Source organism: Zonotrichia leucophrys, chromosome 15 (assembly GCF_028769735.1).
Source record: "Zonotrichia leucophrys gambelii isolate GWCS_2022_RI chromosome 15, RI_Zleu_2.0, whole genome shotgun sequence".
In the NCBI taxonomy this organism is placed as follows: Eukaryota; Metazoa; Chordata; class Aves; order Passeriformes; family Passerellidae; genus Zonotrichia; species Zonotrichia leucophrys.
The window spans coordinates 4490786-4513882 of record NC_088185.1 but is presented as its reverse complement, the minus strand read 5'-3'; the positions used below and the strand labels follow the sequence as shown (position 1 = coordinate 4513882).

Sequence of the window (23097 nt, the reverse complement as noted above, 5' to 3'; positions counted from 1 at the left end):
AAGAATTAAGAATTAAAAGGGAGGGTTATACATTAGAGGGAAATCTTTGGTGTCAGATGTTCTGGGAAGTCTGTACCTCTCAAGTACCTCAGAAATGGGGAAAGAGAGAAGGGAAATGTGGCTGGGAAATTGGGATAAAAGGGAGACTGCGTCCTCCAAAAATTGGAGAGATCCCAGGGAATGCCCATGGCCTCTCCCTTTATTTGAATAAAGTCAAAGGATTCCTCTGTCTCCTTTTTGAATGTAAACCTCTGATGTTTGTGGATTAATTTTCCTAACACAGGTGTGTGTGTGTCAGGACAGTCACAAGATGCTGTGCAGGCAAGTGCAGTTGAGTGCTTGGCAGATTCAGTTTAGATGTAATATAGTATAGAATAACATAGTATAATAAAGTAATTAATTAGCCTTCTGATATCAATGGAGTCCTCCTCATCATTCCTCACCTTCATCAGGGGTAAAAATATCTCTGATATTCTCTGTCAGGCAGCACTTTAGGGAAGATATTTTAATTTTCCAAAGGAACAAACAACATTTTCCTATGTGCAATTCTCCATCACCCCAATGCAAGCTGGTACAATGTTTAGAGGATTTGAGCACTCCCCCTTCCACACATGAGCTCCAGCAGCTGCCCAATGAGACACGAGCCAACGAGGCCCTTGGAGCTTGAGAAGTTTGGGAGTTTTTAGCTATTTAATAAACTCAACTCATTTTGTCCCAAATACCACTGAAATCCATGACAAGCTGCAGGTTTCCTGCTCCCAGAACTCAAGGGTGATAAACATTGGTATTTTATCAGCACTTGGCTCTGCTCCACCAAGTGCCTTAATTAACATGCAACAGGATGAGCAGAAAAACTTGTCAATTGTTTATCATATGCAAAACAATCTCATCAAGTTATCAAAAAATCAAGTCTTACCTCACACTGTAGGACAAACTGTTTTCCTCCTTTAATTCTCAGTAAGATGCATTTCTTATCTTTAATTTGTGTTTCTTCAACAGATACTATTTGTTCCATTGTCAGCAGGTTTTGCTGCAGCATTTGCAAAAGAGAAGAGAATTAATTGAAAAAAACACTGTTGCCCATCAAATAAAGCCACTATCTCATTTTCCTGGACTATCCACATTAATTAAATGAAGAACATTAAATGTCATTATACAAACATTTATTTCTGAAGGCTGGGTCATGAACTAAAGATAGATAGTAAGGTAAGAGAGATTTACAAGGGGCTTGGTTGCTTCAAGAGTGACAACAAAATATCAGTTCTAAAAGCCAGTAATGACAGCATGAAATAAGAATCTACAAATAGGTGTGTCTGCAAACAGAATATTAACTATTTTCCCTCAAGAGTTGCATATAATTTGATACATTTTTCAAGCATTACTGTTATTACCCAAAAAAAAAAAGGCAGTTTCACTACTTCAAAGAGCTGAAAGGGAATATTTCAGCACTGAATACTTACAAAGAGAACATACACAACAGTGTGCAGGAAAACTCTCCCTATGGACTGCAGAGTATACAATGTCTTAAATTCCAAATGCTTCCTTAATTTAAATATCCAAATTATCTGCCCTGCACATGAGCACAGCTGGGCTACACTACAGCCACTATAGCATTTTCTTGGAAACAAAATGCTATATAGCATTTATCACCTTACCAGTTTGTGTTTTTTTGTATAAATAGTCCAGAGATCCTAAATGAAAAACAACACCATCAACTACCAAAATCCTTTAAAAACACAACAAAGCAAACAAAGGATTCTCAAGACAACTTTACATCTCCTGTGTGCAGTGTAAGCTATGCGTTAACTATGGTGAGACAGAAGATACTCAAAGGGGCTTTTACTAAGAGAAAACTCTTTCACTAGGAGAGCTCCTGGGCTCTCCAGGTGTGTCCCAGCTCCACCTGGCTTCCAGCAGAGCTCCCAGGACCCCTCACTCACCCGGGACTCTCCTTCTCCTCGCCACTCCAGCCGGTTGGGGAAGAGGTAAAAGTAACGCCGCTGCCACTGAGTCAGGAAGGGGTTCCCCAGCTTGAGCATGTAGCCATGCATGATACAGTCCTTCCCCAGGGCATAATCTAAACCAAGAGGAGATGTTAGCAAAGTGCCAGGAGATGCAGCTGAAAGCATTCTGAGAGAGCTCTGTGCCGAGGGGATGGAGCCCCGGAGCCGCCGTGCCCTCGGCAGGTTCAGATATCACACACAAACCCCCAGCTCTGTTCAAACCACACACAAACCCCCAGCTCTGCTCAGATCACACACTCAGCCCCAGCTCTGCCCTAACTGCACAGCTGCTGTGGCTGCAGAGCAGGGAACAAGGACAGGACTTGGCTGTTAAAGGAGTATCTCACTGCAGGAAGTTTTAAAAGCGCTGAATGTTGCTCTCCAAAGTTTGGGGGAGTTTGAAGCAACACCCCCGTGGCAAGCTGCAGTTTGCTGTGCAAAACCTCCTGGGCAGGAAATCAAACCCCACAGACTGGGAAGGTGGGGAGGCACAGGGTGCCCAGAGAAGCTGGGGCTGCCCCATGATCCCTGGAAATGTCCAAGGCCAGGTTGGACAGGGCCTGGAGCAACCTGGGACAGTGGAAGGCATCCCTGCCCATAGCAGGGAATGGGACTGGATGGGCTTTAAAATCCTTTCCAACCCAAACCATTCCAGGACTCCATGATTCCATGAATCTCTTTCCAAAGCCTGATGTCATCATTCAGCATTCCAAAACATTAAGAAACATCTTAAGCAACACGAGAGCGATTAAACAAATCCTAACGATTCCTGGGAATGACAGCAATGGGAGAACTCCAAACCCAGGAATTACTACCTAGCAGCAAAAGATGAGAGAAGTGTAAGGACAGATTACCTTCCTCGTGGCCAAGCTGCTTATTTTTAGCCCTTTTTCTGGCCTCAATTTTATCTGTGTCTGCATTTACTGCATCATAAACAGTTTCTGCTACTTCTTGCTGCCAACGCTCCGATATTACCAGAGGGAAGTTCTTATATAACTCCTGGTCACTATCAAGCAACTTGCAAGAGAAAAACAACAAAAAACCCAACATTTTAATAACTTTCACTACTCTTATCCCCAACAGTTAATAGTTACCCATGCAACAGCATTATTTTACACAATGGATTGAACTGAAACCTTCACAAAACAAACAGATGCAAGCAAGAGAAGCACAGACACTAACTTAAGCAGAGATATTATTTTATGTGCAGAGAACGGGCCACCTGCTCAAAACTTGTTTTATTTGATAGCTCCAAAATCCTCACTCAACACTGCCCCATAATGCTCTCTAGACATTTAAAGAACTACTCCAATGTAAGCAACAGCATTCTTAATTTTGTTGCACAAAAACTTCCCCAGCCCAAAAACTCCATGAATAAGTGCAAAGATACCTTTTCCACAGCAATGCCTTCCATGCTTCCACAGCCTGCCTTTATATTCTTAATAATTAACCCCCGGAACTCATCAGCATGTGCTGCAGATCTCACATGTACTGGCATAAGGATTCTTTTCTCCACTAGCCCTTTGAGTACTTAAATTGAATTGCACTGAAGAAAATCAGGAATAAAAATTCCTTCACCAAAAGGGTTTCCCAGCACTGAGCAGGGCAGTGGTGAAGTGCCCATGCCTGGAGGAGTTCAAAGCTGTGTGGATGCAGCACCAACAGCTGCAGGATCAGCTTAATTCTCCTGCTGAGTCAGGCCAGGCACTCCTGGAAGAGATATTCTCCTTTTCAGAGATCCATGCTATATCCCAGCAGGAAAATACACACCCAGAAAATCTCCAAGGAAGGGGGAACAGCTACAGGCATCCCCTGCTGGCTCCCCACTCATAACCCAAGCTCATGAGCTCTTCTGGGGGCCACAGGACATTCTGCAGGACAAATAAAACCCAAGGGAGCAGGGAGGAGAGCAAGCTTGGTGGTGCCCAGGGCTCCTGGCACCTCACTGGCAGCTGACTCAGGCAGGAATCCTGCTGTCCCCTCTGGAAGCCTGTGACACCCAGGGGGGCTGTGCTGTCCCTCCCTGACTCACCCCCAAGGGTAAATTTATCCCCTGAGCTATGAGATTCTGAGATCAAACTGGACATGACACAGCAATGACCTGCTGGTGATTCACATTGCAGGACAGCAATCATGTTATTGAGAATCTCTGAGCCACCCAAGAAATAAAAAGGCTCCCTGGTTCTTCCTTGCAAAATGTTCCTCTGAATCCTGGCACTGCAGAATTACAGGAGACTGGAATCCTGCCAGGCTAACATTGATGCTGAAGATGTGGAATTTTCTGGGATAAAGAACATCCTGGGCTCTCTGCACTGTTCTGTGCCAACTTCTGTCACCACAGCAGGTGACACTGACAGACGAGCTCCCTTTTAGGCTCACTGAGTACTTAATGGGGCTTTGTCCTTATAAAGTTTAGAACAATTAATTTCCCTCCTGACTCACTTCTGTAAGAACAAGAATGAGGTCTGTTCTACTGCACTAATGGGTGATGAAAACAATGAAGGGCACTGACCCAAGCCCTGCTGCCCCAAAGTGCCAGAGAAACTTCAGAGAGTGGAGGAATCCACAGAGGGTTCATGTGAGTCCCAAAGGGGCCTGCAGCTCTAACTTCTCTCCTTTTTTATATAATTTATATTATTTTAATTAAATTTTTATAATATCAGAACCTGAAAATTTCTTTTACTACTCTTCTAACTTATGACATTGTTACTATTAACACAGTTTGTCATTTTTAAGAGTTTTCCCTGGCACGCTTTGACCACTCAACTATTAAAATAAAGTTTAGCTCCATTTCTCCAAGCTAACAGAAATAAATCCCAACTTTTAAACACAAAAAACCCTAAGGTATTCCTGAAAAACTGAGGCTCTCCCAGTTCTTTCCTGACCTTTTGAAATATTTCCTTCACCACATAAGCCTTTTGGTAAGAAAGTAATTTCAGTTAACCTAAAAACTTAAAGACTTGGCAAGCAACAACAAACAGGGGAACCAGCCCAAGGTACCAGCATGGATTGATTCTCAAAGCCTGAAGGAATTCCTTGCACATCCAGAGCCCTGAAGCAAAGGAAATGCCACACACACATGGAAAGCCAAGCAGAGCAGCCCCAGTGCCACCCTCCAGCACTGAGAGTTGGGTACCTTAATGCCTTTAGTGTCCTCTTCATCAAAGGAGCCAATATCAAAAGCATCTGCTGCATTGACTTCTCCCCGGGGAGGAATCAGGGGGGGAGGGTACTGGAAATTGAAATCAGCATCATTAAAGACAAATTAATGGGTATTATTTAACTACATTCTTCATATTTTTTGCACAGATTACACCTGGCTGTGCCAGAGTGCCCCCCTTGGAATTAAACTTCAATGCAAAATTGTTGGCACTTCTTTTAATTAGAGCTCCTTCAAAAATCTGGGGATAAAACTCCCCAGTTTAGAGACAGCAAAGGAAAGGAAACACGCAGTAATTTGAGCCTGGAAATGTTAGTATTTATTCCTAACAATCAGGAAGATCTGCAGTAATGAATACTCATCAACAACCCTTCCTGTATTTGTGAGTGAGCACTTGTGCTGGGCACTGTGACCCTCAAGTTTTCTGCTCAGTACCTGTTTGGGTTTATTTTCCTTTTAGTGCTTTACCAAGTCAGTTAAATTACTGTCTTTATCCTTTACCTTCTGTAAATAGACTTGCTGCCAATCAATGCCTTTGAAGAAAGGATGTTCCTTTACTTCTTGTGCGCTGCAAAACAGAAGTGACTGAAGTCAACAAAGGAAAGGGCTTTTAAAGTGTATTCAAGGAATACAAAGCCCTCAAAGGTCACACTTCTATCATTTGAGAACATCAGGGAAACGCTCTTTTTTGCAAAATAAAATAGAAGAATTCCTCAGTAAACAACAGGAGAGAAGATTTGCAGGTGGAAAGATTTGGAATAGTGCTCTATGGCTGGCAGGCAAGAACTCCTGATGGCACTCCATCATTTCCAACAGCAAACAAAGTTCCTCTGTTGTCAGATCCCAAAAATGCCCTGGGTCAGATCCCAAACATGGATCCAGGTCAGACCCCAAACATGGCTCTGGTCAAATCCCAAAAATGCTCTGTGTCAGACCCCAAACACGGATCTGAGTCAGATCCCAAACACGGTCTGTAAATAACCAGATTACTCCACATTATACAAATTTTATAAGAAAATAATCAACTACTCTTGTTATCTCCCAGGGAAAAGCAATCTCAGGTCATTATCAAAGAGGGCTCCAAAACAAAAATCCTCTGAATCTCCCACTGGAATTGGAGCCAGCCCCAGGCTCAGGTGTGACCATCTACCTGTTATCACACATCCCAATGGTTTCTCAACACTTGTTTACTCCTCTCCTTTTCTCTGTCAGTCGCACACTGACTTTTTAAGCAGGAGATAACAATTTCATGAACAGCTACAGGTGAGCCTGGCAGGAAGCTCTTTTCCTCAGAATAATCAAGTGACAAAGGCAGCACCAGCAATATTCACAGTTTTTGCTTGGTGTTTTTGGGATTGTTTTTTGGTTTGTGGTTTGGTTTGTTTTTTTTGTAATATGCTCCTATCATTACAGATACAATATAAGCAATAAATTTTCCCTATCAGTATGTCTGAGTCAAGTCATATGATTTCATGCCAAAACAGATCAGGCAAAACCAGAAAAACAACCGAGGGATGAGAAGCAGGAACACCACCCAATGCAAGCATGACTGCAGGGAACTCAGGGAAAGGCTTTAAGGACAGAAATTGTCCAAAAAAACATGTCCAAACTGAAGGAATCTGAAATGTAATTCCATGCAGCAGCACTTTGTAATGTTCTCTTTCCAAAATTAAAATCCTCACAACAGGAAGCAGATTTTTACTTGAAATGAATTCACTCATTGACAGAGAAGTGGAAATTTTTCAAGGCAGAGGTCCAAGGAGAAGACAACACCTACCTTCTTCCTTGGCATCCAAGCCTCTTGCTCACATCCCTCTGCAGGAGCCCTTCCAGAAGGGACTTGAGCTCAGGAGAAAAGGAATCCGGGAGCTCCACGTTCTGTGGGGAAAGGAAACACAAAGAGATTCCATGATGGAAGAGGTGTGCTCTGCCTTCTTGCCCCTGCTGGTGTCTGGAAACAGCTCTCCCACATGCAGATAGAGAGAGCAGGGGGGACAGTTCCAGTTTTAGGGGAAATGGGAGCTCAGGGAACACGGGGATGTCACTGGGGCCAGCCCTTACCACCGTGAGCGTCATCCGGTCAATCTCGTGCTTATCTTTGGTTTTGTGCTGCCTGAAAGGGCTGTGACTGTGGAAAGAAGAAAAAAAAATGCTAATAAATAAATGTAAAGCCTCAGCATATCAGGGTATTTCAGCTGTGGCAATACCAGGAGTTAGTGGAGCATCCTTAGTCCCATCCTTCCCCCTCATCCCTCCTGGACTGCAGAGCAATCTGATCCACAGGAAGGTGAGCAGAAAGTTGGGTAATTCTTCAACAGTGATCTGGCCTTAAAGATGTGCTTCAAATGCCTCAGCAATTACATCTATCTCCCCCAAACCTGAACAGTTTTCAGCTAACAAGGAAATCCTGAGCAGCCATCACCCACAGGGATTTAAATCCAAGGATTTCTATAAGGAAGGTGAGTATGACCCACTGAACTCATCATTCCCCACCATGGAGAGTAAAGAGATAAGAGATCACAGATCCCACAGCATCAGCCACTGGGAAGATATCTGATGGTATCTTGGAAATTATCAGCTTCATCCCTTTCCTGCTTTATAATTCTGGCTTGAATTTGAATTTTCCTCTAAGCTATGGAAGACTGTGACCTATTAAGAGATTTATCACACAGTCCTCCATGAAAGAAGCAGTATTGTTGTAAGAGATATTTTGATTATTTTTAGGATATATTCCCTGCTTCTTTTCTTTAAAACCTTGAGGGGATGATGTTTTTCACAATCAAAATGTTACTCACTTATCAATTCCATTAATTAGCTATTCTAAAGCATCCTGCCTTACCACATGGCAGAGTGTACCAGCATGTTTCAACTGGAGACCTGCTACTCCCAAGTTATTTTCCTTTTATTCTCAAAAATGTTCTGATTGATGAATGCAATGGATGGACCAGGACTTCAATTTTTCCTCTTTTCAGCATGACAGGTAAATGGTTCCCACACAGCCTCATGTACTCTGACAAGAAGGCTCTGAGTAGATCAGGGAAGAAAATGATTCACTGGCGACTTATGGGCAGATTCTGTGCCAGACTAAATTTACCAAATACCAAGAAATGGCACCATGTGCCCAGCCCTTGTTTTGGGATGTGCTTAATTGGTTTCAGAACAGATGAGGAATGAGAGTTCACTGTGAATAATGCTCTGGCTTCTGGCTGAGCACTGATACCACCCTGAACATCTCCGCCAGGGACAATCACAGCCCAAAGGCTGGCAATTTAAACACCACTTCTTTCTTTATTTGCACTCTTACATGGTCTGCTTTGTGCACAATTAATGTTAAATTGATACAGTTCTAGAGTTCAATTCACAAGTCACACACTGACCTTCCTTTGTGCAGTGTCTGCATGGAGATAAAAGCTTATAATTAATTATGTGTGAGGACACAGGATGACCTAATGATCAATCTTTACAGAGAAGCACTGTGAAAAGCCTCAGATTTCTCCTGGTTTGCCATTAACACTGAGGATGCCATTTTCAACAAGCACTTGCCCATCGGTGCTTGGTGACTGCTCAGATAAATCCCATGGCATTAATCTATTCTAAGTTTAATGAGCTGACAGAGCTGTAATTATCGTGTACCTTTGGACACTGGTTAGGTAACAGGCCAGATTCAGCAAATGGAAGCACCCACACCTTGTACCTGGCCCAAACCCTGCAGGAGGGAAGGCTGAGTAGCACCCAAAGAGGGACCAGTGCAGCCAAGAGCTTCTCCACGACACCAGGTCTCAACACAAAGCCCATGATTCAACAGGGCTGCCTAGAGCACTCCAAGGAGCAACACATTTAAAACACGGCCAGAGAGGAGCAAACTGCTGTCTGCAGGATGCAAAGAGCAGAGAAAAGTGTCTTCCTCATGTCCAACATCTGTAGCTACTACAGCATGTTTGGTTTGGGTTTGGTTTGAAAGAAAAAGCCTGGTTTGTCACACATGGGGCAGCACTGAGGGATCACTTCAGCCAAGCTGTGACACACCACGTCCTGCTATTCCAAGGGACACCCACAGAGGCCCCCAGGCCCCCACAGGCAAGGCAGGAGCCCCCACTCACCCCCTCAGCAGCTTGAAGAGCATGCAGCCCAGGGAGAACCAGTCAGCACTGCTGTCGTAGGCTGTGCCCTTCTGCAGCACCTCGGGGGCCATGTACCCGTGGGTTCCTCTGCAGAGCACAACAGCACAAAGCACTCATTACATCCAACATTATCACTGGGGGAAAAATCATTAAAAATCAGTATTCTCTCAATAAGACAGCTCAGTTTGGAAATAATTCATTTTGACCAATTTATTTTGCTTCCAATGGGTTTTTTCTGTCACCTGTGTGAACACAGGACACTCCTGAAGTCACCACTGGAAGCAGCCACCAGGTATTGCTTTTACCCTTGGCACATTCAAAACTAATGGACCGTTTTCAAGAAGCTACTGATTTGCAAATCTCTTCAGGTGTGATAGGCTGGAGTTTCCCTTTCTGCATAAATTCCAAGATTAAATCAGGGCAATTGAGGAGCTAAGAATGAAACGTGCCAGGTAAGATGTGAATCCACACCCAACTCCAGGAATTCAGATCCCAGTTAAATCCTGATGGTGAGAGGCAGAAAGGAACAAAATTTGCCTCCAGATCCATGAAGATCCAGAAAGAGAAAGACACAATAAATCCAGGATTTTAGTCAGTTTGGGAATATTTAATTACCAGGTTGGGACAATTAAAGCAATCTGGTACTTTAACTCAGTCAGGTTCTTCTCTGAGCAGTGAATCATCCTCAAATAATGTGTCATCTCCCAGCCATGCCTACACATCAGCTGCTACAACTGTGCAGGAAAACAGGGACAGGAGCCCAAAAAACCTCATTAGAGCCACCAGCTCAGCAAGCCTGGGCCACACAAGTGTCATTCCTCCCCTTGAGGCAAAGTTAAGTTATAAAGACAAATTCAGGATGGATTTAGCACTACCTGTATGTGCAGCAGAGCTCCCAGACAGAATACTTACACACTGGCATGTGGCTTCTTTTTGGAAAAGTCACAAGCCAGCCCAAGGTCTGATATCCTCACGTGCCCATGTTCATCCAGCAGGATATTTGCAGGCTGGAAACCAAGAGAAGGAGGTGAGTGCTTGGTATTCCCCAGCTGACAACTGCAAACTCTCACAGCACAGCAACTCAAACATCAATACTCCCTGGTAATTGGCAATTGCCTTCTTTTACTTAACATCAATATATACCAGGCACTTCCTAGATAAAAAATCCACCTTCTCACAGAGCACTACCATCAACTCCACAGGTTATGAAATACTGCACAACAGAAGGGAATAACCAGGCAAGGTTTGAACACAAAGCAGGTAATAAATGTATAATCCATTCTGGCCTCAAGTTGTTTTTGGTTTCTTCACAGCAGGGTCTGTGTGTGTGTGTGTGGCTCTTACACCTTTTATTCTCAGTCTCTGGGCAGATTTTCATCCCCTTGTGCTGCCACTTGGTCCAGGGACTCTTCTCTGGAACCTGTCCTTGATTTCCCAAGTGTCAGTGAAATCCCTCAGCCCCTGTCCTGCTGTTGTCCCCCATCACACACACAAATATAGAAATACAGTAAATTATTACAGTAAATTATCCTCTAACTCATTCTCCCATCAGGGAGATCAGTAACACCTCACAGGATTTACTGTGACCCCCAGGAAGCCTCTCCCAAGCTGGTTAAACTGGATAATGGCACAGATTAGAAGGACTTTGAAAACTCAGTACAAAAATCTGACAGATAAAGAAATAATCCTGCCAAGGAAAGGCTTCAGGAAGGGTAATCCATGGGAGTTTTCTGAGGGGCTGTGTGGATTCAGGCACCCACCAAGCATTACCTTCAGGTCTCTGTACACCACGAAGCGATTGTGCATGTGCTCTAAGCCCAGGATGATTTCAGTAGCATAAAACCTCATCTCTTTTTCAGAAAACACGCCGTGCTGGGAGAGGTGGTAGTGCAAATCTCCTCCTGAAATGAGAATTGAGATGTAATTAAGTGAACAGTAAAATCTTACCCTGCAGGCAGACAGGGTGACACTGTGGGGGAACAGCTCAGCTTTTGTAGGTTCTTATTACCTGGAGATCACACAGCCCCACCCTCTGCAAATCTGTGTGGTGACAAAACAGCTGAGAAAGTTCATACAGAGATTTGATCAGTCTGAAACTCCATTTTAAAATGCATTTATTTCATAAACATTTGCATTCAGTGACTAATCCAGCAGAGGATTTCCACATAGGCAAAGGCTGCACCACACACTGGCTTGTGGAGAGCAGAATAAATCAGCTCATAGAGCAGCCCAGGCTTGAGGGACCAACCATCTCAGCAACCCTCCTGCCAAAATTACTGTAACATCATCATCATCTGAACAAGCCTTGCTTACCATTCATGAGGTCCAGAATGAAGCAGAGCTTGTCAGGGGTGTGGAAGGCATAGGTCATACAGACTATAAAAGGACAGTCCTGCAAGGCAAGAGCAAAGAGGTTCACCTTGGGCAAAAAGCAAAGTGTGACTTAGGGAAGCTAAAAATACAGCTGGTATTTTTCCTGTGCTATTTGCCAGTATTTCCAAGTTCTCTCCTGAAATTCAGCTTCATTGGTAACCCTTGTCCCCCTGTGACCCTGCTCAGGTGACAATGAAGGTGTTTTCCCCCCCCAGCAGCATTTCCAACAGAGGATTGAAGGAATGTGAACACACCAGGCAGGAGCTGGGATTATGGAGCATTACAATGTTCAGGAAGCAGCTACAGCAACATCCAGATCATGCAAAACCCACAACACAAGGGCTGTGGGAGCAGGTTTAGGAGGTCAGAGCAGCCAGGTGGGTTACACCTCACCTCCTAATGCACCTGAACCTCAATTCACCCCGTGCTTAAGACAAGCAGCCATAAAAAATTCCACTAGAAAAACACATCTTTGTTCCCAAGGTCTGCTCATGTGCTGGTACCTCCATGGCACACACTCAAAACCCCATGGCAGCAGCTGGCAGACCTTCCTCTGCACCAGGCCTGTGCTGGATACGAGGGCTAATTCAGAAATATGGAATTGCTGAGGTTGGAAAACCCCTCTGAGACTGAGGGATTCAGCCAAGGCCACCACTAACCCATGACCACATCTGTGGCATTCACATTCTCTGAAAAAATTCCTTCACCCAGGATTTTTCTCCTGGGAAGCTGAGAGGCAGCAAGAGAGGCCTCAGAGAAAAGGGAATCAATTCTCATCTCATTTGCTTCTCCTGTGTTGTGCTCATGTGGAATGTGTTTGGAGATTGTTTACCCACAGGTGATTGTTCCATTGGATTTTGCTGGGAGTTGTTTTCACTCTTTGGCCAATCAGGGCCAGGCTGTGTTGGGTCTCTGAAATGTCTCACCAGTTTTCATTATTATCTTTTTAGCATTCTGTAAGTATCCTTTCTGTATTCTTTAGTATAATTTAGCATTCTTTAATATAATAGAGTATAATAAAGTAATAAATCAGCCTTCTGAGAACACGGAGTCAGATTCATCTTCTCTCCCCTGGTCGGTGGAGCTGCATTTACAACCCCACATCCACACATCTGTAAATCCTTCCTGGGATGTGACTCCATCACTGCCCTGGGCAGCTGTGCCAGGGCTGGAGAACCCTTTCCATGAGGAATGGAGCTGCTCTGGCCATACCATTGCTGATAAAAGCCAGGAGGCCCTTGGCTAATGACCAGGGGGTGGCTGTCACCTCCTCAACTTCCTCTCCATATGGAATGGAATCATGGAATGCTTTGGCTTGGGAGTCACCTTAAAGCTCATCTCATCTCATCCTAAGCCCCTGCCATGGGCAGGGACACCAAAGCAGGGCTTTTTGGTGGGTCTGCAGAGATCCCTTTGGGAATGGCTGTGCTCCCCCATCCCACATCAGATCACAAAGGCAGAGCAAGCCAGGACACCCTGCAGGAAGCAGAGCCTCACGTGACTCCAACAATGCCCTGGAGCTGCAGGATGGAGCAGGGAAAGCTCTGGGAATCTCTGACAGGAACTTGCTCCCTTCCCAATTTAGAAACAGCAAAACACGGCGGCCTTGGGCAGAGAGGAAAGGGAGGGACAGGGACACTTCAGAGCCCCTCCTTCCTTCCATGGGAATAAAAAGGTTTATTTATATTTCTAAATCTTTATAAATTTCTAAATCTTATAAATATTTATATTTATAAATATTTTTATATCTTTATATATATAAATTATATTTCAGGGATCCCCACAGTGCCAGGGTATTTTATTTGCAGGGTGTCCCGATGAAGGAAGGAATGATGAATCTGACTTCATGTTCTCAGAAAGCTAATTTATTATTTTATATAATGATTAATAAAATAATTATCAATTAAAATAAATTAAATATATATTTATTATATATTATATTAAAGAATGCTAAACTATAGTACACTAAAGAATACAGAAAGGATACTTACTGAATATTAAAAAGATAATAATGAAAAACTCATTACTCTCTCCAGAGTTCAGACACAGCTTGGCCCCAATTGGCCAAAGAGTAAAAATAACTCACATCAGAAACTAATGAAACAATCACCCGTTGGTAAACAACCTCTAAACACATTCCAGACATGTAAAACATGGAAGAATCAAATGAGATAATATTTGTTTCCCTTTTCTCTGAGGCTTTTCAGCTTCCCAGGAGAAAAATCCTGGGCAAAGGGATTTTTGAGAAAATGTGAATGCCACACCAGGGTACATCCTGCCCCTCTCCAACCCAACTGCACTTTGTGTTTTGCTCCCCGCAAATGGGAGGAATGGGTGTGAAACACCTGCACAGCATCCAGGAAAAAAAGCCAAATTCCTAAATATAAAATGCAAATTTTAAAAATTTGTAAAATTTTTTTTCCTAAAAATAAGGAGCCTGATGTGGTGTCTAACACAAGATACCACCTCTGGTTATGAACTCTGTGTTGGGGATTATTGTAGCTGCCACTTAACTTCACAACAGCAGCTTTAGCAGAATTATTAACTTAATTTCCTGCATCGACTAGGTAATTCAGAAGTGTCCCCAAGCAGGGCTCCTAAAATTTCAGAGCAATCTAATTACCCAGAAGGATTTAGTGGTAGAATTTAAACACCACACATAGACAAATAAAAAGGTTTTTCTACACCAGAACATAGCTTGCTTATATTTTTATGGATTTTAAAAATAGAACTTATCTGGAAGTGTAAATGTGATGCATAACTCATTTTTTTTGTGCAAGCATTCCCAATTTCATCACTACCCTCTCCTTGCTTAAGAGAGAGAAAAACTGTACTGCAGTATTTTCCTGACACAAAAACCCCAGCAAAAGACTATTCTACAGCATAAAAATAAAAAAAATAAAAAACACCCTACAGTTATTTTTTTAAAGAACACATAAAGCAATAAAACCAATTTCCCAGGAGAGCAATTCTTCATTGCAGTCAACTTTCTGCTCTGATGAAAATAAGCAACATTATGACATTAATGTGTGAATTAAGACCAGTTTGGAAAGAGTTCCTTAAATCCAAACAATCTTGGATTGAGTCCAGAGAACTGCTGAAGTCAAATTTGTGGCAATAAATCATGTGTAAGGAAAAAAAATATCAGAGCAACTATTAAAAAAAAAAAGTAGAAATGTGATATTTTAAAGACATTAGCACACTAAAAAGTGCTCCAGGAGGAAACCTTTGGGATAACTCTTCCCTGAAAGCCAAGCACTGGGCTTTGGGGCACAAGGTGACAGCAAACAGGGGACAAAGGAGTGCAGAGCACACAGCAGCTGTGTCCCAGTTTTACTGGAGGGCAGCTCTGTCCTGACATGTCACTGCTTGAAACCCATGAAAACCAACCAAGTACCTGTTCTGCTCCAAAAAACCAGATTATTGATCTCCTGGGGTGTCCTGGGCAGGGCCCTCCAGCTGAGGATATTCTGGGATTATATTTATATTGGAGGAAATTCTGAATGCAGCCATCAGTAAAATCATCTCAAGAAGATCTGGGTAAGGGCAGCTGTAACTGCTGAGGGTTTTTTAGAAAGAAAAAACTGGGAGACACAAGAGAGAGGAGGCACAGCCCTGCACACCCCCAGGCTTGCAACACAGATGGAATGATCCCCTCCTACCCTCAGGAAAAGATTAATGGAATAATCATTCCTTCCACAAGCACCCTGACACTGCCTGGTTTCACAGGGTCCATCACCACCTTGGTGATTTCCATGTTCCAGTTTTTCAACAGAAATCAGGCAAATATTGGCTACTACAGAAATGAAATACAGTTTTCTTTTTAACAGAAAGTAAAATCTTTTCCCTACTCTGTGACCTTCCAAGGATTTCACAATGCCTTTCCAGCCTACAGGGCTCTGTGGGAGGGGAAGATGGGGCCTGTGTCTTGCAGAAGAGGAAACCCAAAGCTCAGTGACAGTTTGTCCTCGTTACACCACAGTGACACAGCAATGGCACCAAGGGACACTGAGCCCTGCAGAGCCCAGCTTGGTGCCACCAGGGCCATCCAAGAGGCTCCAGATGCTCTGCAGAGGTGCCTGTTGTACTCCTGAACCCACTGGAAATGGAAAGCTGCTCTCACCACACAGCCATGGGAGCTCTCTGCTCCAGGAGTGCTGGGGGGAATGCCAGAGCTTGAGGTGGATGAACAGAGCTGATTACACAACCAGCTGTGTCATCTGCACAGCTGTTATTGTGCATTCTGCAGAGACATCTGGACTCCCAGTTAAATGACTAATTGTGCTGTGATGGATTTCCCAGCTCCACTCTGCTCTGGGCAGTGCAGAGCTGTCCCTGGGCACAGCATGAGCCACTGCAGCCTCCCAGCTTCTGTTCAGGGACTGAAGGAATTCTCTTATTCCACCACCTTCAAACCTCCCTCATCCTGCATATTCCAAGCCTCTCCTGTACCTGACCTGAATGAGCAGCACTTTGTACAAAACCTCTCTTCAAAGTCCTTCAGATTTCTGAGAGTCTGAAAGAAATGTCACTGTAATGAGCTGATAATCCTTAACAAAAGAAACAAATGTTTCCTCCTGCTGCTGCCCCTGCTTAAAGCCTCATTGTGTGCTGGCCTGTGAGAAAACTGCCTCCACCAGCAGCTTCTCATCTATTTTCTCTTGGAAGCTCTAGACATGCAAATTCACATCCAGTGCTGGAGCCACAGAATCAAAACTTCAAGTAAATGGGATAATTATTACTCATTTGCCTGGATTTCTTGTCTAGTCCCTAGTACCGACCCACTCCCCACTGGTTTTCAGGAATCCTGACACACATGGACAAATCACAACTTATCTCTGGTGAAAACAGGTAACTTGATTAAAAAGGGATGAATCCCAGATCCCAGAATGGTTTGGGTTGGAAGGGACCTTCAAGTTCATCCAGTTCCACTCCTGCAAGGCAGGGACACTTTCCACTGTCCCAGGGTGCTCCAAGCCCTGTCTAACCTTGGACACTTCCAGGGATGGGGCACCCTGGGAATAATTCCATCTCACTGGGAATAATTCCTTCCTAATATCCCGTCTAACCCTGGCATTGGGAAGCCAATCTCCCTTGTCCCCTTCTAGCTCTCCTGGAGCCCCTTTAGGCACTGGAAGCTCTCCTTGGCTTAGTGGTGGCCATGGCAGAGTGGGGACAATGCTTGGATTTGAGCATCTCCAAAGTGTGTCCCACAGAGAAGATGCCCTGGGCACAGCCCTGGTGCCACACAACAAAGTTTGCTCTGTGCCATGCAGGGAATGCTGCTCTTTGCACAGCTCTGGTACAAAACCACACACAATTCCTCCTCATCCTCATCACTCCTGTCACAGACACATCTTCTATGAAAAATCCTTTCCTTAGGATTTTTCCTCCTGAGAAGCTGAGAGGCCGCAGGAACAAAATGTAAACAATGGTTATCTGCTGCTGTGGAATGCAACAGGTGCATCTGTGATTGGCCTCATGTTGGTTGTTTCTAATTAATGGCCAATCACAGTCAGCTGACTCGGACAGAAAGTCTGAGACACAAACCTTTGTTATCATTCGTTCTTCTTCTATTCTTAGCTAGCCTTCTGATGAAATCCTTTCTTCTATTCTTTTAGTATAGTTTTAATATAATACATATCATAATATATAATATTATGATACATAATAAATTATATAATATTAAGAAATAATATTTTAAATATATAAAAATAATATAGAAATATATAGAAATAACATTATAATATTATAGTATTAATGTTATAATATTATATATACTTATATGTTATTATAATATTATAATATTAATAATAATTAATTATAAAAATATAATATGATATTATAATATTATAATATTATAATAAATCAAGCCTTCTGAAACATGGAGTCAACATTCTCATCTCTTCCCTCATCCTCAGACCCCTGTGAACACGGTCACACCTCCCATATCTGTGGGCACAGGGGCTGTGCCCCCACACTCAAGTGTTTAATTCATGCAGCACAAGGTGAGGGAAGTGAACCTTCCTGCCAGCATCACCTGTAGCCATGGCAACCACGGTGTCACTGCAGGGAGGGCAGAGCCACCTCCCATCCTGCCTGGATCCTCTGAGCCCAACACAGCTCAGCCACCAGCCAGTGACCCCAGGGAACAAACCCCAGGCAGGTGATGGCTTTTTGCACACACCAGGGATGGTTCCAACTTTAAATTTTAATTTATCTCATTTTAATCCAATTTATAACTAGAACAGATGGCCTGGAATACACCTTGACTCAGCTACAGTACACAGAAAACAAAAAAAAAATTGGATATCAGAGTAACAGGAAAGGGAAGATGAACTGGAGTTTTGTCTGCAGGAGCACTTTAGATCCCACCAAACTACACAAAAAAACCTAATCTTTTTTACAAGACAGAATCGTGTTTTGGAAAAGTTTCAAAGAAAAATACTTTTAAAAGGATATTTAAAACGTCAGGAAAGTGGGAGGATGAATTACCTCAGAAATGGGCACCCCCTCAAGCCTCTGCAGCAAAGATGCTCATTCTGTAGGACCCAAACTGATCAAGCACGTTTGGTTTTCCCTTCTCATTTCAGACACACTGCAAGAATCAGGGGGAGGCTCCAGTGGGGGTTAATTTTTGCATGTCACACAAGGGAATTGATGGAATATGCATTATATGTAACAGCTTTTACATTATATGGAAGGAAGAAGGAATAACATAGTGATACTTACTCCTGTACTGACAAGAGACAGCATAATTCTTTCATTTAAGGCTAATGTTTCTCCTTGCTTCATCTTGATTCTCTTCTTATCTAAACATTTCATTGCATACCTGAAAAAAAAAAATAAACATTCAGAAAAAGCAGCAAAAATTTCTTCTGTCAGGACTATTCACTGGCAGCCAGGCCATGCACATTTACAGGATCCTGTAAGCAAGACAGGACTAAAAAAAACATAATTTCACTAAAACTAAAAACCTCCAAATTCTCCCAGAATTAACACATTTCCAGCAGAAGCCTCCTGACAGAGAAATGTGCTTTAACAAATAACTCCATGTCCAAACCACTTCAGTGAAATAGGAATTACACAACATATATTCATTTTCTCATACCTACAAGCAAGGATCTGCCTTAGGAATTAAATAACAGAAACTCTGTTATGGTACCATTTAATTCCAACAGTTTTCAACTCTATCAGGAAAGCAATATCTTGAACACACGCTGAGTTTTATATATTTTTTTTCTCCTTAATTTTCTTTCTACTCAGAAAAAGTCAGATACACACAAGAAAGCTTTTTTAGTCTTCTACCATCTGTGCTACACAAATTAATAAAATTTTGCTCACAAAGGATGTTACCCTAACAACCACCAACCACAGGAGGATATGATCCAGGCTGGGTATTTTTCCAAGCTGTTGGTGAGTTCATTAATAGATATCAGTGAGAAAGACATGTGTGCTCCTCCACAGAAGACTCCTAGACATGGGCACTCATGGATTTTTAGGAAATTACCACATTACAGCAGTGTTTCAATGCCCATCCCCATCCAGCCCCAGGGCTTCAGCTTTTGGGAGCTCCAGCTCCCAAAAACAGCCACGTCATTCCTGACATCAATGTGCTGGGAGTGGGGGAGTGAGGGTGAATTTTAAGTTTGCAGACTGGGAATATATTCATGTGTTCCTGCTGAGGAGTCTGTGAAGGGTGAGTAAAAATAACCCCTGACCCTGCCCTGACCAGAGAGAGGCACTGGGGGTGTTCAAGGCTGATGGAAAGCACAGAATGGTCTGGGTGGGAAGAGACCTTAAATCCACGGGCAGGGACAGCTTCCACCATCCCAGGCTGCTCCAAACCCCATCCAACCTGGCTTTGGGCACTCCCAGGGATGGGGCAGCCACAGCTGCTCTGGGATTCTGTCCCAAATCAAGTCTGCAGCTCTAAGTGCAGCAGAGGCAGCCTGGAGGGGATGGGAGCTGGGTTAGGGATTGTGACCGTGTTCACAGGGGTCTGAGGATGAGGGAAGAGATGAGGATCTGACTCCATGGTTCAGAAGGCTTGATTTATTATTTTATGATATATATTATATTAAAACTATACTAAAAGAATAGAAGAAAGGATTTCATCAGAAGGCTGGATAAGAATAGAAAAAGGAAGAATTATAACAAAGGTTTGTGGCTCGGACTCTCTGTCCAAGCCAGCTGACTGTGACTGGCCATTAATTAGAAACAACTCTATGAGACCAATCACAGATGCACCTGTTGCATTCCACAGCAGCAGACAACCATTGTTTACATTCTGTTCCTGAGGCCTCTCAGCTTCTCAGGAAGAAAAATCCTAAGGAAAGGATTTTCCATAAAAGATGTCTGTGACAAGGGATGGGCACACAGGTTTGGATCAAGAAAGAGCTAACCCAAACCTCTACCCAGAAGCTGAACCTCATCTTAATTTTTTGCTTCAAATATGAAAAAGAAGGTTGGTTTTCCCACATTTTGCTTCCCTTTGCTCTATTTATATCTAATAAAACCTGTCCTTTGCTTCACTTTTCCTGCCCTTCTCACTTCCCAAGGGTTTATCCACCTCCTGCCAGAGCCCAGCTCAGACACTCAGACATGGGGGTGGCTGGGACTCTGAGAACTGCCTGCTGAGCGTGCCCCAAGCTAAATAAAATGTTTATTTTTGTACATGGACAACTGAATGAACTGCACATGGACAAAAAGTACCAAAGCAAGAATAAAGCCAGCGTTGTTAGTAAGAGTATTAATATAAATACTTGAAGTCACTGCAGAAATACTGAATGTAATAATAGCAACATTAAGATGTCTTCCACTTGTAAAGAGTCAGAAGTTTATTATTATCAAGGATGTCAGGCACACATAAATGCAAGAGGAGTCAGACACATGCCCTGCTCACTTGGAAGGGAAATGTTTAAGGATGTGGACTAAAATTGTAGAAGGAAAGCAAGATGAAAGGCTGAGGTGTAAATAAAGAAATGTTCAAAATATTGAGAACACATCTGCATCTTCCACTGGTTTTGACAGGACATTCCCATGTGCCCAGGAGCTGAACAGGATCCACTGAGCCTGCAGTAAACCAGGAACCAGAATTCTGGGGATTAAAAGATCACAAAGAACTTTACAGCAATGTGATGCTGCTTCCCAGTGATTTCCTAAGAAATGATTGGAAGGATTTCCTCACTAGTCCAGAGTTTACAATCACCTCTGCCACAGTGTGTGTGATACTCACATTTTTCCAGTGTCTGCTTTTCTGCAGCCATACACTTCACCAAATCCCCCTCTTCCTATTATTCTATGTACACTAAAATCATTCATGGTCAGCTGCAAGTGGAAACAGAAACAACAAAACAAACCCTTAATTTTTCCAGCATTAAAAAACCTTACTGTGAAAACATCTAAATGATCCATGAATGTGTTGAGATCCTCAACTGTAATTCAACAGCATTCACTGTGTTGGAAAAGGAGCCCCTTATTGTTGATATTTCCATGTACTTGGAAGCACTACAGTGTGAAGTAGCACCAAGGGGAATGAGGCTGCTGTTCCCAAAATCTGCCAGCCTCACTCAGGGCTATTTTTGCAGCCCAAGTTGTCACACAGAAGTGCAGAGGGACAAAAGCTGAGGCCAAGGGAAGGGTGCTGGGATCACAGACTGGAGTGGGAAAGGGAGGTGGACAGGGACTGGAGGTGGTAAAGAGCAGAAATTCTGGCACTTCACCTCTTTCAGCCATTAAAAAAATCAAAATTCCATTAGCTGAGGAAGGCAGAGGGGACGTCCAGACAGGAATCATCAGGGCTGTGCCTAAGAATAGCAGAGCAGTGACATCCACCACCCTCCTTAATGAGGCCTTTGCAGAGCAGGATTCAAAACTGAACATTCTCTTTCCTGTATCAGCCTCTGACAAGATAAATATACTTGTGAGTACTTACATGAATATTTAGCTCTACATTTTTCCATTGACAAAATCTAGTAAACTTGTCACTGCAAAAGAAAAAAAAAGAAAAGTTTAAAAGTTGTCTGAGACTATTGTGTAGAGTATTACAGGAAATGTCAAGACTCTGATATTTAAAATCTAGTCTGAGCTAGGGCGTGGGGTGGTATTTAATAAATGACAGCCTTCCTTTCACCAACTGTAATCTTACCCCCACCAAGAAAAACAATTCCTAGGCAGAGCACACTCCATGTTCTACATCCTTGGGAGAGAAAGAGAGCAGATAACCTTGTCCCTGCAAGTGCTCACTGTGTCCCCACAGCTCTCTTGCATGGTTTTCAATCATTCAAAGATGGTTTTCAATTTTTAAACAACTATGTTTGGAACTAACAAACATTTAAATTACATCAAGAGGAAGATAATTATAAAAAAAAGAAAACAACACAGGCAGCTCGATTTATGTTAATGAACCTCTCTATACTCCAAGGAACATTTTAAAACTCATTTTATCTTAAAATAGGGAAGACATCAGCAATACCACAGGCTTTGGCAAAAAATATAATAAAATAGTTGCTTATTCCTACATGAATAATTAAGTATTTATTTTCAAAGTAAGAAAATAACAGCTTTATGGAGGCATTTTTATAATTGTCACAGAATGGCACCAAACCAGTTTAGAAAATGGATTTGGGGGTTGCTGGTGGCAGCTGAGCTTTGCTGAGCCAGACACAGGAGCAGGAAGGGGCTGCTCTGCTGAGCCAAACTTGTGCCTTCAATTCTTCATTACACAGAATATCCCCAAAACCCCAATTCTGCCTTTTCTCAGCCCAAACTCCAACCTCTGTGTGCCCTGACTGAGAAATCCCTGAGCTTTCCAGCTGTTCCACTCACACATCCTGACTCTGATCAGGATATCCCACAAAGCTGGGTAAATTTGGTTAATCATGCATTAATACACATTTTTAGCCTTATTTACAGCAGTACTGAAAGGACCTGGCTTCCCACTACAGCAGGCAGATAATTTAGGTAATATCCCATGTTCATACCTTTCCATAAATTTTTGAAATATTTTTCCTCGGAGACTATCACAAATTTCTTCTATATATGGCTAAAAAAAGGGTGAGGAAACACAATTAGTATTTAAGCAGAAAATAAATGGCTTTTTTCAATCCCATCCAACACACAGCTCCTGGATTGTCCTAAAGAAGCCTCAACAAAGCATTTTAGCTTTATTTGGCTTTAGGAATCTGAGCAGGTGCCCTGAAGTCAAACACAAAATCAGCTAGAAAACCTTAAGGGGTGTGGGGGCAAAAAATTCTTCTTTCAAATGTATTTAACCAACAAATTGTCACCCCTGTGGAATCCAAACTTCCCAGAGCTGCTCCCTCATCCCTGTGGTGTTTCTCTCCTCCCTGTCCTGGCTGAGAGATCAGCACCTTGGAATCCCAGGTGGCTTTTTCCAGGGAAATCCCTCCCCTGGGTGTGTCAGGGCCCAACCTCC

The 23097-nt window shown here is 43.0% G+C and overlaps 1 protein-coding gene across 1 annotated transcript in view; it reads right to left on the bottom strand.

Moving 5' to 3' along the window:
* Positions 1 to 23097, bottom strand: part of GRK3 (G protein-coupled receptor kinase 3) — a 61650-nt gene that overhangs the window by 6602 nt on the left and 31951 nt on the right. The window contains exons 6-20 of the mRNA XM_064726577.1: positions 22643 to 22704; positions 21595 to 21646; positions 20896 to 20987; positions 18390 to 18489; positions 11598 to 11676; positions 11055 to 11185; positions 10197 to 10291; positions 9264 to 9371; positions 7225 to 7291; positions 6941 to 7041; positions 5665 to 5731; positions 5140 to 5235; positions 2858 to 3020; positions 1941 to 2077; positions 917 to 1030 (exon numbers count right to left, since the gene is read on the bottom strand). Of these exons, the coding sequence (XP_064582647.1) occupies positions 917 to 1030; positions 1941 to 2077; positions 2858 to 3020; positions 5140 to 5235; positions 5665 to 5731; positions 6941 to 7041; positions 7225 to 7291; positions 9264 to 9371; positions 10197 to 10291; positions 11055 to 11185; positions 11598 to 11676; positions 18390 to 18489; positions 20896 to 20987; positions 21595 to 21646; positions 22643 to 22704 (1464 nt within the window). The remainder of the gene's footprint in view (positions 1 to 916; positions 1031 to 1940; positions 2078 to 2857; positions 3021 to 5139; positions 5236 to 5664; positions 5732 to 6940; positions 7042 to 7224; positions 7292 to 9263; positions 9372 to 10196; positions 10292 to 11054; positions 11186 to 11597; positions 11677 to 18389; positions 18490 to 20895; positions 20988 to 21594; positions 21647 to 22642; positions 22705 to 23097) is intronic.